The 18,259-nt window shown below is 38.7% G+C and overlaps 1 protein-coding gene across 1 annotated transcript; it reads left to right on the top strand.

The window, feature by feature from the left end:
• Nucleotides 1-1,074: 1,074 nt before the first annotated feature.
• Nucleotides 1,075-4,975, top strand: CLEC14A (C-type lectin domain containing 14A). The gene has a single exon (XM_522832.7). The coding sequence runs from the start codon at nt 3,059-3,061 to the stop codon at nt 4,529-4,531; it is 1,473 nt and encodes a 490-aa protein (XP_522832.1). The 5' UTR covers nt 1,075-3,058; the 3' UTR covers nt 4,532-4,975.
• The last annotated feature ends 13,284 nt before the right edge of the window (nt 4,976-18,259 follow it).

Genomic DNA, 18,259 nt, shown 5'->3' with positions numbered 1-18,259 from the left:
ATTTGTTCATTACTAATTATTTATTTTTAATAATGGAATAAAGATTCCATTATTTGGGTAGTGACACAAAGCCACTGCACAGAACAAAAGCTAGGACTCTATCAACAGCCCATATCAAGCCTGCTAGTTCCCCTAACATTCCATCCTTCTCTTTCCTCTCACCCAAAAGGCGCATCACTAAGAATCTTATGTTTATTGTTTCTTTTATCTAATTTTATTGTAACTATTTTTCTAAAGAATACACAAACATATATCTAGTACTGTTCTTTTAATCGTATAAAAATGTCAGACTCTGTATCATTTTTGGAACTTCTGTCCATTAACATTGTATTGCTAAAATAAATTCATATTGTTACTTGCCACTATATTGTACTAATTTTTACTCCTATATAATATTAAATTAGTGAATATACTACAGTCTATTTTTATACTGTTTTTGGATATTTTGATTGATTCAAGGTTTTGTTAATATGAATAGTGTCGCTATAAACATTTTTTACATATCTTCTGTTGTACATGTGCAAAATTTCTCTTAGTTTTATACCTTATCATGGAAGTGCTAGAGTTTGCAAATATTCAATTTTAGTGAAAAAAAGTGTCAAATTTTTCCAAAGTGGTTGCTCTAATCTGTAACATGTAAAAGAGCCAATAGATTCACATTTGGTATTATAAGATTTTTAGGTATTTGGAATCCAGTGAGGGTAAAATGTTTCTATATTATTATCTTAATAAATATTATTAAAAATAGAAACTTTCCTCCATTTCTAATTTGGTCAGATAAACTGTCTATTTCAAACTAATTACAAAACTATTTACGTCCTACTTTGAGCTAATTTTTTCTAACTCTTGTGTCATTCCATGATATGGTCATGGTCATGGTCAGTACTCTCATATAGTCGTTACGGCCAAGGTGTTCTCTGCTATAATCCCACTCCCCTAGACAGAATGTCAGGGAGTGAGATCATGTATTTACTTAAGCTTTCCAGCTATTCATTCTTTCTTACTGTAGACACCTCATCTCATCCCAAACGATTTTTAAAGCTATCTAAGAAATTTCCATTGACTACTTAAGTTTGAAAAAGATTTTATTAAAAATATTGCACTACATGGACACATTTACAAACACAGTCATAAGATTGCAATGGTCTATAGAGAGCTGGCCCAAGTGACTAAGTATTTTTTAAAATCCATTCAATTCGATTTCTGGATTTTCATGTTTCTTTCTTATAAGACACTAAGTTACCTAATTTAAATGCAAAGCCACGTTTAAGGTGATTCTCAGACATCTGAAGAGAAGGACTAAGGAATGTTCTTTAAATTGGGAAATAGAAAGGTCAGGAGAGAAATCCTAGTGCAAAGCTCCATACTCAGCAAAAGCAAGGTAAGTATGATGATGACTCATAGGCTTACTGTTGTTTGTTAAGATACATGGAATTTCCAGGAGGAAAGAAGAATGAGAGTTATGGTAAAAAATAAGATGGAAGCATACAGATGTGATCCTGAAACCTTCCCTTCCGACCCTCATCAACCTGAATGCACTACAACAAAGTGAGCTTATATGCATTATCCATGGAATGGCAACTTTCATTCTGATTAAAGATATTTAAAAGCGTCAGACATCTCTAAGAGGGCTTAGCTGAAACTCTTTATGTGTTTCTGATGGCAACATATTTGGCCATTATGAACCAAGATAGAATGTATGTTTTCTAAACTGATACTGAATTGTCTAAATTGCTAACAAGAAATCCTTTCATAACAGTACAGTTTTTAACCTTTACTTTCTTTATTCATCTTTAATTCCTTGCCACTTCCCACTGAGTTGAAATGTTTATATTAAAACAAAACACCCATTGGAATTCTAAAGAAATTGGCTCACCCATCTTTCAAATTACAAGATATTTTTTGACAGTATACAATATTCATTATAATGGAATAAACATTTTAATTTCTTAAGGAACTCTAATTTTCCTTAAAGGAGATGTTTACAACTTACTATTATAAATGCTGCCACTCAATCATAGGAGAAAATGATACTAAAATAGTTCAAGGCTAAAATCACACATAGGGCAGTTGTTCTCGAATATTTATAAGGCCACGAACTCATTTATGTATAACCTATAAACTTGAAGAATTTTTGAACCAATACAGTGGCAAGGAAAGCTAACAACCTAACTGTTAAGATCTATGGCCATTATTTTTCATTTAGTCCTAGAAATACATTTCCTTTCTTTAATGAATCAATATGGTCCATCTCAAAGAGAAACACGTGGAAGTGAAAAATAAATTTCTAAAGCAAGTGCTGATGGAAGAAGCAGAATTTCCCATTTAAAATACCCAAACAAGTCTAAATTATTTAGTAGTTAGCACGCCTGAAATCTCTTGACATAATAGAGAAGCAAAGACCCATATAGAGATATGCGGTTAAATAGTGCTGCCTCTGGTGGCAAAAGGAGTTGCTAAGTTGTTTCACAACATATTTTTCCCCCACAGGCACAGGCCCCCCAAACACTGGAGCCGTCTACGAATTATTCTGACGCTAACTCCACAGCTCCGGACAGAAACACAATAGACGGGCGTGGTCTTATAATCATAAGCCAGTTCCTTTCTCAAGTCCTTCCTGCCTATGTTCGCTTACGTGTTATGGGTTCTGCGGTCCTGATGAAACTCCCTGAAAGGAGAAAAGCCACACACTTCATCCCAGTGGCGAGTTTCTCCTCTTGCTCTAAGCAGGGTGTTTGACCTTCTAGTCGACTGCGTCCCCTGTACCCGGCGCCAGCTGTGTTCCTGACCCCAGAATAACTCAGGGCTGCACGGGGCCTGGCAGCGCTCCGCACACATTTCCTGTCGCGGCCTAAGGGAAACCGTTGGCCGCTGGGCCCGCGGGGGGATTCTTGGCAGTTGGGGGGTCCGTCGGGAGCGAGGGCGGAGGGGAAGGGAGGGGGAACCGTGTTGGGGAAGCCAGCTGTAGAGGGCGGTGACCGCGCTCCAGACACAGCTCCGCGTCCTCGAGCGGGACAGATCCAAGTTGGGAGCAGCTCTGCGTGCGGGGCCTCAGAGAATGAGGCCGGCGTTCGCCCTGTGCCTCCTCTGGCAGGCGCTCTGGCCCGGGCCGGGCGGCGGCGAACACCCCACTGCCGACCGTGCTGGCTGCTCGGCCTCGGGGGCCTGCTACAGCCTGCACCACGCTACCATGAAGCGGCAGGCGGCCGAGGAGGCCTGCATCCTGCGAGGTGGGGCGCTCAGCACCGTGCGTGCGGGCGCCGAGCTGCGCGCTGTGCTCGCGCTCCTGCGGGCAGGCCCAGGGCCCGGAGGGGGCTCCAAAGACCTGCTGTTCTGGGTCGCACTGGAGCGCAGGCGTTCCCACTGCACCCTGGAGAACGAGCCTTTGCGGGGGTTCTCCTGGCTGTCCTCCGACCCCGGCGGTCTCGAAAGCGACACGCTGCAGTGGGTGGAGGAGCCCCAACGCTCCTGCACCGCGCGGAGATGCGCGGTACTCCAGGCCACCGGTGGGGTCGAGCCCGCAGGCTGGAAGGAGATGCGATGCCACCTGCGCGCCAACGGCTACCTGTGCAAGTACCAGTTTGAGGTCTTGTGTCCTGCGCCGCGCCCCGGGGCCGCCTCTAACTTGAGCTATCGCGCGCCCTTCCAGCTGCACAGCGCCGCTCTGGACTTCAGTCCACCTGGGACCGAGGTGAGTGCGCTCTGCCGGGGACAGCTCCCGATCTCAGTTACTTGCATCGCGGACGAAATCGGCGCTCGCTGGGACAAACTCTCGGGCGATGTGTTGTGTCCCTGCCCCGGGAGGTACCTCCGTGCTGGCAAATGCGCAGAGCTCCCTAACTGCTTAGACGACTTGGGAGGCTTTGCCTGCGAATGTGCTACGGGCTTCGAGCTGGGGAAGGACGGCCGCTCTTGTGTGACCAGTGGGGAAGGACAGCCGACCCTTGGGGGGACCAGGGTGCCCACCAGGCGCCCGCCGGCCACTGCAACCAGCCCCGTGCCGCAGAGAACATGGCCAATCAGGGTCGACGAGAAGCTGGGAGAGATACCACTTGTCCCTGAACAAGACAATTCAGTAACATCTATTCCTGAGATTCCTCGATGGGGATCACAGAGCACGATGTCTACCCTTCAAATGTCCCTTCAAGCCGAGTCAAAGGCCACTATCACCCCATCTGGGAGCGTGATTTCCAAGTTTAATTCTACGACTTCCTCTGCCACTCCTCAGGCTTTCGACTCCTCCTCTGCCGTGGTCTTCATATTTGTGAGCACAGCCGTAGTAGTGTTGGTGATCTTGACCATGACAGTACTGGGGCTTGTCAAGCTCTGCTTTCACGAAAGCCCCTCTTCCCAGCCAAGGAAGGAGTCTATGGGCCCGCCGGGCCTGGAGAGTGATCCTGAGCCCACTGCTTTGAGCTCCAGTTCTGCACATTGCACAAACAATGGGGTGAAAGTCGGGGACTGTGATCTGCGGGACAGAGCAGAGGGTGCCTTGCTGGCGGAGTCCCCTCTTGGCTCTAGTGATGCATAGGGAAACAGGGGACATGGGCACTCCTGTGAACAGTTTTTCACTTTTGATGAAACGGGGAACCAAGAGGAACTTACTTGTGTAACTGACAATTTCTGCAGAAATCCCCCTTCCTCTAAATTCCCTTTACTCCACTGAGGAGCTAAATCAGAACTGCACACTCCTTCCCTGAAGATAGAGGAAGTGGAAGTGCCTTTAGGATGGTGATATTGGGGGACCGGGTAGTGCTGGGGAGAGATATTTTCTTATGTTTATTCCGGAGAATTTGGAGAAGTGATTGAACTTTTCAAGACATTGGAAACAAATAGAACACAATATAATTTACATTAAAAAATAATTTCTACCAAAATGGAAAGGAAATCTTCTATGTTGTTCAGGCTAGGAGTATATTGGTTCGAAATCCCAGGGAAAAAAAATAAAAATAAAAAATTAAAGGATTGTTGATAACCCAGACTCAAATATCATTGGCTTCCTCCAGGAGTAAGTAGGAACAGCTGAGGGCATGCTGGGAGTAAGCAGCAAGAGTGCATTCTGCTTTTGGATTGAGGGAGAGGTCCTTAAGTTCCTCGAATGAGACACAGATCTGTAAGAACTAGTAACTTTTGCATTGATTCTTTTATCCTTTCTTTTCAAAGTCACTGCTACTTGTGTGCTTTGCTATAAATCGAAAGTGTAGTGTTGCCAGAATTGCTGGCTCTGGAAGAAAATTATAGTTGACCACCAATTCAAGTGTTTACTTTATGTCCTTGCCCAAGGAAACACATAATTTGCGTTTTCCCTTTCCAGTGTTTGTGCTCTTCAATGTAATGACCTCCCCAAGCAAATAGCCCTCTCCTAAACATCAAGATGCTCATCCTCATCTTCAATTATGGTGATGTTAATTCTCAATTAAATCCTTAATGCTAAGTATTGATTTGCAATCTTCTGGTTGCATCAAAGAAAAAGTAAGTTGGTTTTCCTCCAAAGTTGCTAAGTTCTTGTGCATTTTTAAACCCATGGAAAAACTTGAACACCAAGCCGTTTTCTTTTTCTCTTGATAAGAACGTGTGCAATAACAATACTTGCTCATTTTGGAGTGATTATAATCTTACAAGTGTTTACATGGGCAAAGGCATGGTAAACAGTTTACCATAAGAAACAATAGTATAAGAAATAAGTGACAAATTTTAAAAAATCTATCATCTTGTTATAACTGGGGGGGTATTAGAAAGTAATCTAAATGAAGCACTCCTATGAAAAATAATTAAGACATAATAAAAATCACTGTCTCGTGGAATCAAAGTCCCTAGAAGATATCCCACTTTTATTAGTACGCTGAGACTTTAAAACTAAGAGTGTGGGGGTTGGTGCATGCAGAGAGGCAGAGAAACAAGCTTAGTAACAGGGAGGAATGAAAACAGAAGCTTACACTTTATTTTCACAGAATTATTTTAATGTTTTTGAGTGTACAATGTATACAATGGAAAATAGACTTACAATTAGTAAGTGACCAATTATAAAATATTACTAAAAAATTAAAACAGCTCAATCCATAAATTCATTTCCTAAATATAAATATATATATTTAGTATTATAACATTAAAAGATTGAAACAATAGGTAATTTGCCTCATATACTAAATATGTTTCTAAATAGTTACACTTAAATAAAATTACAGAAAAATTAGAATTAACAACATTCAGGGGAATTTTAAATATTATTTTACAAGTGAAATTAAAAATCAGGTAAGTACAGTAAATGGCTTGCCCATGTTCCCCAACCTGACTTGTCAGAGTATATCTCAGTTCATCTCAATCTTGGTGTTTTAGCTTTCCTCTTCACATGATCTCTCAGTAGAGAAGGTAAAAATTTGAGTAGAATATATGATGCTTTCTTTTGTAATTTGAAAAATAGCTTTATCTATAAGTGAGCTGAACTGTTTGTGTGTGTGTGTGTGTGTGTGTGTGTGTGTGTGTATACATAGTCATGCATTGCTTTACAATAGGAATACATTCTGAAAAATGTGTTTTTAGGCAATTTTGTCATTGTGTCAACACCATAGCACATACTTACAAAAACCTAGGTGGTATAACCTATTACACCCCTAGGCTACAAACCTGTATAGCATGTTACAGCACTGAATACTGTAGGCAATTTTAACACAGTGGTAAGTATCTCTGTATCTAAACAGATCTAAACATAGAAAAGGTACAATTAAATTACAGTATAAAAGATAGAAAATGATACACTTTATTGTATAGGGTACTTACCATGAATGGAGCCTTTTAAAGGACTGGAAGTTGCTCTGGGTGATTCAGTGAGGAAGCGGTGAGTGAATGTGAATGTGAAGGCCTGGGACACTTTATAAACGCTATACACTTAGGCTACACTAAAATTATTTTAAAAATTTTACCTTCAGTAATAAACTAACCTTAGCTTACTGTAACTTTTTTTACTTTAAAAACGTTTTAATTTTTACACTTTTTGACTCTTATGTAATAACACTTAGCTTGAAACACAAACACATTGTACAGCTGTACAAAAATATTTTCTTTCTTTATATTCTTATTTTATAAACATTTTTTGAAATTTTTTTTTTTTTTTACTTTTTAGACTTCATTATTTAAGGGGCCTATTGAAGTCTCTGTTATTATTAACTATTTCTCCTGTCAATTCTGCCAGGTTTTGTTTCATGTATTTTGGGGGCTCTGTTGTCATGTGCTTGTACGTTTATTATATTTCCAGACAGACGAGCCCTTTTATCATTATAAAATGTCTGTCTTTATCTTTAGTGAGAGATCTTGTTTAAAGTCTATTTTGTGTGGTATTAGTTATCTTATGGCTGTCTTTATGCTTGGTATGGGCTTTTTACATCCTTTAACTTTCAACCACTTAAGCTTTTGAATCTAAATTGTGTCTCTTTTAGGCAGCTCATATTTTGACCATTTTTTAATAATCCATTGTTCAGTCTCTGCCTTCTGATTGAAGTGTTTCATACATGTGTGTTTAATATAATTACCACTAAGAGAGGATTTACACCTACTGTTTTCTATTTGTTTTCCACATGTCTTATGTCTTTTTTGTTCTTTTATTTCTTTATTATTGTTTTATTTTGTATCAAGTAAATATTTTTAAAATTACCATTTTAATTCTCATATTGTCTCTTTTCCTTTTGTAAAGTTCTTTTCCAAGTAATTACCCTGAGGATTACAATTAATATCTTAACTTAAAAACTATATAATTAGGATGAAGATCAACTTAATTTTAATAGTTTACAAAATTTTGCTCCAATGTGGCTATATTCTTTTCCTCCTCCTTTGTGCTATTCCTGTTAGTCAGATTATATCTTTACACTGTAACAATTTTATAATTATTGCTTCATGCAGTTTTTTTAAGAGACAGGGTCTCATTCTGTCACCCAGGCTGGAGTGAAGTGGCACAATGATAGCTAATTGTAATCTCAAACTTCTGAGCTCAAGTGATCCTCTCAGCCTTCCAAGTAGTTGAGATTCTAGGTGCATGCCACCACACCCAGATAATATTTTTGTATTTTTGTAGAGCTGGAGTCTCACTTTGTTGCCCAGGCTAGTCTCAAACTCCTGGCCTCAGGCGATCCTCCCACCTTGGGTTCCCAAAGTGTTGGGATTGCAGGCATGAGCCACTTTGCCTGCCCTGCAGTTACCTTTTAAATTAGGTAAGAGAAGAAAAAAGTTGCAAGCAAAAACTAAATTTATACTGTATTTTGTAGTTACCTTTACCAGTGCTCTATTTCTTTGTGTGGATTTGTTATTGGTTAGTGTCCTTTCATATTATCACGAAGGACTCCCTTTAATGTTTTCTTTTGTAGGGTATATCTGCTAGTGACAAATTATCTGATTTTGTTTAACTGAGAATGCCCTAAATTCTTCTTCTATTTTTTAAAGAATAATTTGGCTAGATGTAGAATTTTGGGTTAAGAGTCTTTTCCTTTTAACACTTTGCTTATGTCATTTTACTGCCTCCTGAACTTCATAGTTTCTGATAGAAGTCAGCTGTTCATTTTATTAAGGATCGCCTTTACATCTTGAATTGTTTTTCCACTTGCTATTTAAGCTTCTTTTCTGTGACTGCTTTTCTCTTTCTTTGTGTGACTCATAACTTTTCATTGAAAACTAGATGTTTTAAATAATATAATGTGGCAGCTCTCTCAGTCTATTTTCTGACAGCCACAACACAGTTTGTTGTTGTTGCTGCTGTTCATTCAGTTACTTTCCTTGATTGGTTCTAAAAAGTCTATATTCTCTGGCATATGTGGCCACTGAGCTAACTTCTAACCCTGTTCAGTTAGCTTAGTGTTCAGCAAATGAAATAGACTTTTTTTTCTTTTGAGCCAGAGTCTCATTCTGTCACCCAGGCTGGAGTGTAATGGTGCGATCTCGGCTCACTGCAACCTCCACCTTGGGTTCAAGAAGTTCCCCTGCCTTAGCCTCCCAAGTAGCAAGGACTACAGGCTGCGTGCTAATTTTTTGTATTTTAGTAGAGATGGTGTTTCACCATGTTGGTCAGGATGGTCTCGATCTCCTGATCTCGTGATCTACCAGCCTCGGCCTCCCAAAGTGCTGGGATTACAGGTGTGAGCCACTGCGCCTGGATGAAATAGTTTTTTTTAACGATCAGGCCAATAAATTTTCATTCGTTTGTGGAAGGGCACTGCTTGGTGTCAGAGCAGGCCTTCAGTTCTCAGTTTACAGTTCTGCCTTGGACTTCACTTAGTGCTTTTGCAGGGCCTCAGTGTCACTCAGAGGGAAGAAATTAAGAGCCTTCTCAGATCTTTCCTGGGTAGTACACAGCCTTACACAATCATATACTTTCCTAGATTCCCAGGAATACGTTGGAGCTTTATAAAGGCCCTTATAGACAACTCTTTCTCCGTATCTTCCTTTTCAGTTTTTGTCCAGCTTCTTGTTTGCCATAATTGGCATCACAACTTCTATTAGTTTCCTATGGCTGCTCTAACAAAGTGCCACATACTGTTGCTTTAATTCTGCTTCAAATAATAGAAATTTATTCTTTCACAGCTCTGGAGGTTAGCAATTTGAACTCAAGGTGTTGACAAGACCATGTTTCCTGTCATGTCTCTAAGAAAGAATCATTGCTTCTTCCTAGCATCTCGTGATTGACAGCAATCCTTGGTGTTCCCCGGCTTGTGGCTGCATCACTCCAATCTCTACCTCTGTTGTCACATAGCCTTCTTACTTCTCTGTGTGTGTCTCTTCTGTGTGTCTATGTCCAAATTTCCCTTTCCTTATAAGGACACCAGTAACTGGATTTAAGGCCTACTTTAAGCCAGTAATACTATTTTAATTTGATTATATCTGCAAAGACCTTATTTTCAAATAAGGTCACATTCACAGGTACCAGGGGCTAATGTAAACGTGTTTCTGGAGGACACAGTGCAATCCACAACAAGCATTCCATAGTATTTTTCTTCTTATATTGTGCTTCTCAAATCCATATCTTCTATCTCAAGCTATAGTCCTATGTTTTTCCTCCTTTGAGAAGCTGCTATGTTAATTAATTGCCACTTAATGTTTTGAACAACTACTCTAGAAATAGGACTTTTCCCACTGAGTGAACTCTGAATCATGTCAAATAATAATTCCTGTGAATGGGGCTTTTCCATGAAGCTGAGTGACAGGTCAAATAGTGATAATTCTGTGTGGATGGGGCTCTATTAAAGCTCCAAACCTGTTCTGCCCCTCCTAGTGGCTGCTAGGATGATGGTCTTCACAGCTACTATGTTTGCAATGCTGCTGCTTTTTAAGGCTTCTGCAGAGCTGGGCAATGGAAGATGAAACTAGGCCAAGTTAAAATGCCATAAAGCTCACTATTCTTACCAAGATTTAGCTATTTTTCTTGAATAAACACTTTTTGGGCTATTGCAGATTTTTGGTTAATTTTAAGAGTACCAAAGGATATGATTTTGACAATGTTTTCCACGTTCCTCGCTGCTTTTAAGAAGGAGCAGATTTTTCAGAGAAACTCACTTTGCCATCTGGAAGTACCACCCATGTGTTGCATTTAGATGTCTTTGCAGTCTTCTTCAGTCTCGAAGAATTCCCCAGTCATTCCTTGACTTCAGTGACATCAGCAGTTTTTGAGATTATTGGACAGATTTACTTTGTAGCATGTTCTTAATTAGGGTTTGTTTTTCATCCAGGTTGTGCATCTTTGGATGGAATATTATAGAAGTGATCCTTTGTTTCCCTTGCTTTTGATTCTTAGCAGTTCGTATATGATTTCAAATTGTCACATTATTTGTGATGTCAACTTTGATCATTCAATTAAGGTGGTGTTTGCCAGACTTCTTAACTATAAATTCTTCCTTCATAATTAATAAGTGTTTTGTGGGGAGGTAATTTGAGACTGTGTAAATATACAGTTCCTCATGAAACTTTCAATATCTTATTTATATCAGTATATATTTATGAACTTCTATTTTATTCAAAAAGTTACTATCGTCATTTACTTTGATGTTTAAATTATCTCAGATTTAGGCAGTGTGATCCCCTTCAGGTTGTCTCCTATGCCCTTCTGACAGGCTCCCAACCTTCTTGGATAGTTCTTTGCTTTCTGGTACAAGAAAATAGCCCAGACTCATTTTATACTTCCTCTGCTCAAGTCCAAGAAGCTTCAGTTAATTTTAGGGAAAAATGGTCATCAGAAAACATGATCTATGTACCAGATATACTCATTGCTTTTAAGTTATTGTTGTCACTAGGTGTCTTCTCAAAAAAGAGCGTTAGGAAATGTATGTTTGTGTTTATGTGTGTATGTGTATGCATAAATATACATAAACCTAAAATATACACACACATATACACGTGTTTATACCTACATTTTTCCTAAATCTATCTTATCTATTTATACTTCCATTTGTATTGAAAACCATAACTCACACCAATATCTCTAATTCCAGTCTAACACCATAGGGTTCGGTCTTCTCATCCCACTTGGTCTCTGTTACTCTGCTCTTGGCTGGCATCCCTTGAAGATATCCTCTTCAAGCCACTTGGGTTCTGATCCCAAACAGCCGCCTGTTACCAGCAGCCCTGCCTTTGTGAAAGTTCTCTTCTTCCTGCTTGGGCTCGGACACTAAACTGGGCCACCATCTGGCCCATTCTCTTTATACCACTCAGACTCTAACATTTTGCACTTGAGCACGATGCCTCCCCATTCTACTGGCATGGACACTGACCCTGCTTAGCCCCACTTAATGACGTTTTGGCTAAATTGTTTCAAAAGGGAAAGGAAGGGAAGATGAAGAGATATTGAATTCTTATCACAATTTATGCTTACCCATCTACACATATCCATGTACTTTTTAAAAACTGTCTTAAAAAAAAAACTATCTAAAACAACCTGTTCCCTTCACTTCATCTGGAAAACCGCCATTATTTTTCAGGTATAAGATTGAATATCATTTTACCCGAAAGGTGTTTCCGAAGTCCTGACTCTAGGATAGGATCTAATGGTCACACATCGTATCACCTCAGTGTCTGGCATGTAGGAGGTTTTGTGTATGTGTGTGTGTGTGTTCTAATCACCCTGCTTCTTAACCTATATCTCAGATTTCTAATGATTATTTAGAAGGATTGAATACAGGTTCTTATGCCACCTTAAATGCAATAGAAAGAATGTGTCTTACTATATAGGTTAACTATTTAGAGGTTTCTAAAAATTAATTGATTCCAATACCAATTTATTGCCAAAAAGGAAAAAATCATCAATATTAAGTTAAAAATAAAATCTCGTTTTGGCAGATATTTGCAAAAATATAACTGATTTGATGAAATATCTTCACTTATAGGTCAAGTTCTTTTAGTTACCTAGAGATCTATTTAGCAGCTCATTTACATTGGAGGACACCTTGTAAGGTTATGCTGCTTAGTGTTAAATATTTTATAGGAAATTACTGGCATGTCTCCTCAGCCAAACTGAGTGATTATTAATGCATGATTAGAAAATCATCAGAGTTGTACATACTTTAAGGGTATATGTAATATTTTGATACATGTATGCTATGTGTAGTTATTAAATCGGGGTAACTGGGATATTCATCACCTCAAACATTTATCTTTTATTTGTGTTGGGAACATTACAATTCTTCTAGCAATTTTGAAATATATGATAAATTATTATTATTAACTATAATTTCCCTACTATAATATCAAATACTAGAACTCATTCCTTCTATCTACATTTTGGTACCCATTAATCAACTTCTCTTCATCCCACTCTTCTCCTTTCCCTTCTTAGCCTCTGGTAAGCACCATTCCACTCTCTACCTTCATGAGATACACTTTTTTTTAGCCCTCACATATGAGTGAGAACATGTGATATTTGTGTTTCTGCGCCTGGCTTACTTCACTTAACATAATGACCTCCAGTCTCATCCATGTTGCTGCAAATGACAGCATTGCATTCTTTCTATGCCTGAATTCTATTCCATTGTGAATTTGTACCACATTTTCTTTATCCATTCATCCATTGATAGACACCTATCATCATTTTGAGATTATGCTAAGGGAAATAAGCCAGTAACAAAAGAACAAATGCTGTATAATTCCACTTATATCAAGTATAAGTGATTTCATATCTAGGCTGTTATGAATAGTGCTGCAATAAACATGAAAATGCAGATATCTCTTCAATGTACTAATTTTCTTTCTTTTGGATGCATACCCAGCAGTGGGATTGCTGGATTACATGGTAGTTCTATTTTTAGAGTTTAAAAGAAACTCTATACTGTTTTCCATAGTGGCTGTACCAATTTCCATTCCTGCCAACAATGTATAAATGTTCCCTTTTCTCCACCCCTTTACCAGCATTTGTTATTTTTTGTCATTGTGATAACAGCCAGTCTAACTAGGGTGGTATGATATTGCACTGTGGTTTTGAATTACCTTTCACTGATTATTAGTGATGTTGAACATTTTATTATATACCTGTTAGTCATTTGTATGCCTTCTTTTGAGAAATGTCTATTCAGGTGTTTTGCCCATTTTTAAATTAGATTATTTGTTGTTTTTTGCTATTGAGCTGTTTGGGTTTCTTATACATTTTGGAACAATATTTAACATATTAATCTCCTGTCAGATGGAAAGTTTGCAGATATTTTCTCCCATTCTGCAAGTTGTCTCTTCACTATATTAATTGTTGCCTTTGCTGTGCAGAAGCTTTTTAGCTTGATATAATCCCATTTGTCAATTTTTGCTTTCATTGCCTGTGCTTTTGAGGTCTTACCCCAAAAATCTTTGCCCAAACTCGTGTCCTATGGCATTTTCCCAGTGTTTTCTTCTAGTAGTTCATCTATCCCCCAATGCCAGGGCAAGATGGAAACTTCCTGAGACATAGGTCATTCCTATGGGTAAGAGAAAAACTAAGAGTGAGAGAATTTTATGGTGAACAGTCAACCAGGCAGCACTAAGAAAAATAAGAAGGAGCTGAGTTTACCTTGTGGCAAGATTAGCTTTCTGTCATCAGAAATAGAACTCAAAAACAGAGTTCTCTTACTGAAGAATAAAGACATTTCTATTTGTATATATTTAGGTATTATTAGTGGTTTGTTTAGAAAATATCACATATATTTTGTCTGTACAATAGAGGTAATGTTAACTGCCTCATAAGAATATTATGAAAAAATGAATATAGAGACTTATTACAGTATCCTGGAGTAGTGTAAGCACTTATCAACAATCTTAGTAGCAGATTGAAGATAAAAACTATGAAATGCCTGTATCATAATATTTACAAATCACTCAGACCACACCCACTCGAGGTTTTAGGAAATCTTATTAATGTCATTATAAACTAGTGAACACAATTTAAGAGTCCTGAGAATGAGAAAACAAGTCTACTGGTCCGCAACTCTGAAAAAGTGAAAAGCCTTTAAATGTATCCAGGGATGGCAGGCAATGTTCCTAACCAACACATACTTTTGGTTAGTTAGTTACTAACTAACCAGTTATGTGATATGAGATGGATGGGAGCTGGCAGTGATTCTCATTATTATTTGGAAAAGAGATCTCTACTCAATTCCCACATTTCCCCCTCTTTCCAATGACAGAACTGGGTCCATATAGTATTGAACTAAAGGGTACTAAATGGATACTTACATGTGGCCAGAAAGCTTCCTTCTTACAGCCCAGAGTATGAGTATGTCCTCAGAATGATCCAGCTCAATAGGTAAATTCTCCTGGAATTACTGTGCCGTAGAAGGCAGTAACTATAGTTTATTCCCTGGAGAAGCGCCAGATGGTCTACTCTCCAGTGCTGTAATTGTTTATATATCAACAATGTTAAGGGTGTCATTTTGGCAGATACCATTATTACCCATACACCCTGCTTGGCTTAAAGTATTTTTTTCCCCACTAATCTCCTCATCAGCATATATAGGACACTCCTAAAAATGATAAGCCAATAAAACTGCTTTAAATTCTTTTTCTAAGATGGTTGAATATAAATAATAAAGAAGAGAAAACAATCACAGATTATTCTGATATGTTGCAATAACCACATTGCACTTTTTTATAGGCCTATAATATCTGCATAACAACTTTTTATAGAGAAAATATTTTCCGTTTGCTATCTTGCTTTATTTAGCCTCACAAAATCCCTGTGAAACTGGGGGAGGAATAGCGGCAGTATCTACAGCAGTTCTCAAGATGGGTCCTACAGAATTATTGAGATTGTCATCATAGGCAGATCAGTAAGGTTCCTCATTTTAACAAGAAGTCCTCCTCCTTGAAACGGTAGGAAACCAAAGAGTTCTATAGGGAGTAAAATTTCTATGTTCTTGAAGCTGAGTCACATTTGACTGAACTTTTCAGGTTTCTGTGAAAGCCAAGTCAGAATTAAAACTTTTTATTTATGCTTCGGTTATATTTGGCAGGTGAATAAGGAGATACAGGCCTGTGCTAGGAAATTCTCTATCTCAGACCTTAGCACCTTCATTAGAACCTCCCATGACACCTTTTAAAAAATTAATTGGTTAACTAATTTTATTTTTAATTGACCAAAAATAATTGTATATATTTATGGGGTACAATGTGATATTTTGATATATGTATGTTGCAGAAAGATTAAATCAAGCCAATTAACATACCCCTCACCTACTTATTTTTTTGCGATGAGAATGTTGGGAATGTTTAAATATACTCTTTGAGTAATTTTGAAGTATACTTTAATTTGTTTCTTTTTCTTCTATTTCAGGTCTTAGAGTAGGTGTGGGAGGGTTGGCTAACGCTTCCATTTATGGTCTTGACACTTCCCTCCATTGTTCGAGACTAAAGTTTCAACAGTTTTAATTCCTTAAAAATAATTTAGTCTTATTTTTACCTTCGGTTTTTATCTTTGCACTGATCTTTCCTTTGAGTTATACATCCATTAAGTCTGTTATGCCAAAACACCAGCACAAAGAGAAATCTCATTACCTTGCTTTTTCCATTTGCACTTCATCTCTTCCGGTGATCTACCCCAGCCTGCTATGAGATTTACCTTCCTAATATACCACTCTACCATTCAGCTCTGCTCCTCAAAAGGTTCCCAGGCCTCCTCATTACATGATGTTCATGCTCTTTAGGCTGGCTCAAGGCCCTTCAAGACCTTATCAGGTTAGTCCACACTTCTCTCATATTACACCCTGTGCTTTTGCCAGACTAAATTACCCTCTCCTTTGCTTTATTGTAGCTTCATGATTTTAATCCACATTCTTTCTACCTGGGATGCCAGTCATTACCAGCTGGAATGCTAAAATGTGTCCATGCTGCATATCTCAGTTTAAATGCTACCTCTTCCAAGATATCTTCCCCAGTTACCGTAAACCCAAACCAATCCTCGGAAATCCCTTATCACTTTATTTGAATCTCTCTACCACATGCCATGTTGTTTAAGTCAAGGGCTATGCCTTACACATTTTGTGAAAAACAAATTGCTTCCATATTGCAAGCTATCAACAGATGTTTCCTAAATAAGTTATATAGACAACAAATAGTTTAAGTGGCTATTAATTTTTTACTGAAAATCCAAGTTTCAACAATTTCAAATCCTTAAACATAATTCAGTAACTGTATTATGCATTATTACTAAAAGGTATCATAGCCACATTATATAGTTTTTCACTTTATGGTATATACATATTAACTCAGAAAATTATGAAACAAAGTTTTCTGATCTGTATTCCTGAAAGTCTAACTTTCCGCTCACCCACATCTACCCTCCCACATGGTTAAGAACTGAGACACTTTTTCTCCCCAGACCATCTCTTTTCTTACAAAGGCATCCATAAATAAGACATGCAGATGGAATCTGTTTCTCCCAATATCTTCTAACACCACCTCTTCCACCCACGCTGCTACACGTCCTCCCCTCTGAAGACCAGTGTCAGATGTCCTGATGGCTCAAAGCCGCAGGAATTCTGGAATGAAAATTTGAGTTAGCTGAGGTGCCATTGTTTGGGGGAGTACTCATGGGGGCAAATCTAAGTCTAGCAGGGAGCTGAAGGACAGATGGCAATGGTCTGTGTCCTCATGGACAAAGCTGTATTCTAGTAGAACCTATCCAACAGCTCTACAGCTGTAACTTGAGGAGGTCAGAGGTTCCCTGGAATACTGGCTTCTCTACTCAAGGTCTGTGGAACTAAAATTCTAGTGGTTCCAGCCAATGACAAAAATCCTGACTCTACTACCCAATGAATCTGTGACCCAATGGGTTAAAAAAAAAAAAAGGAAATACAAATTAAATTTAAAATAATTTACACATCAATCATCCTTTAACCTCACCCCAAACCTCCACTATTACCATTATCTTCTGGACATCCCATTTGTATTATTTTTCCACGAGCCTTACTTCCCTTATTTCTTGAACTCAGAGACAGACTAATCCATTACAATTGGAAGTAATTGAGAAGAAGTCTGTACAGATATTTCTAGGCCTCTGAAGCTGCAGGTAAGCCTCTACTCTCATTGAGACTGCATTTTGAATGAGGTGCCGGGATTGTGGGTGGTGGATGGAGTGGGAATAGCTTTAAGCACCCAAGGTCAGGCCCTCCTCTCCAAGCCGTCAGTTTAGTATTTTCTTAAATGACCAGTTTTCAAAGTATCAACTGACCCAAAATACATGTTGCTTCCACAAAACTCTACTTAAACTCTTACCTTGAGGAGGCAAGATTGATAAAACCAAGAGCACATAGTTCTCTCCTTCACACTTAACCACAGTTTTAGCAAATTAGTTTGTATGTATTCATCACCTACATATGGGTTCTTTAGTATATAGGTATTGTGAAGGCAGAGACTATGTCTGTGTGCGCCTTTTCCACATTCCCACTGTCTGGCACATAAATGGAACTCAGTAAGTCCTTATTGAATGAATGAAGGAATAGGTAGGTGGTTTGAAACATAGCTGAGGGACAGCGTTGGTGAGGGAGACACATTTGCTGCTCTTTTATAAATACATATGCATTTGACTGTGCCTACACAGATGTACACACATATATGTACATCTTTCACCTCTGTAGCTCTACAGAAGTTGCCTGTGTGCTTCTGCTCTAGGACTCTGCGCTTCCTAGGCATGACATTTTTTTCTGGGATGCATTCCTTCTACCATTCTCCCTCTCTCCAGCCATCATCCACTCTACCCTTCCTCCAGATGATCTGGCATCTTCCTCTTCCCTGGCATGTACATATGGGCCAGGAACTCCACCAATAAGGGGAG

This window comes from Pan troglodytes, chromosome 15 (genome assembly GCF_028858775.2).
Source record: "Pan troglodytes isolate AG18354 chromosome 15, NHGRI_mPanTro3-v2.0_pri, whole genome shotgun sequence".
NCBI classification, from domain to species: domain Eukaryota; kingdom Metazoa; phylum Chordata; class Mammalia; order Primates; family Hominidae; genus Pan; species Pan troglodytes.
Note: the sequence above shows the minus strand (reverse complement) of the source record. Positions and strands in the feature narration are given on the sequence as shown.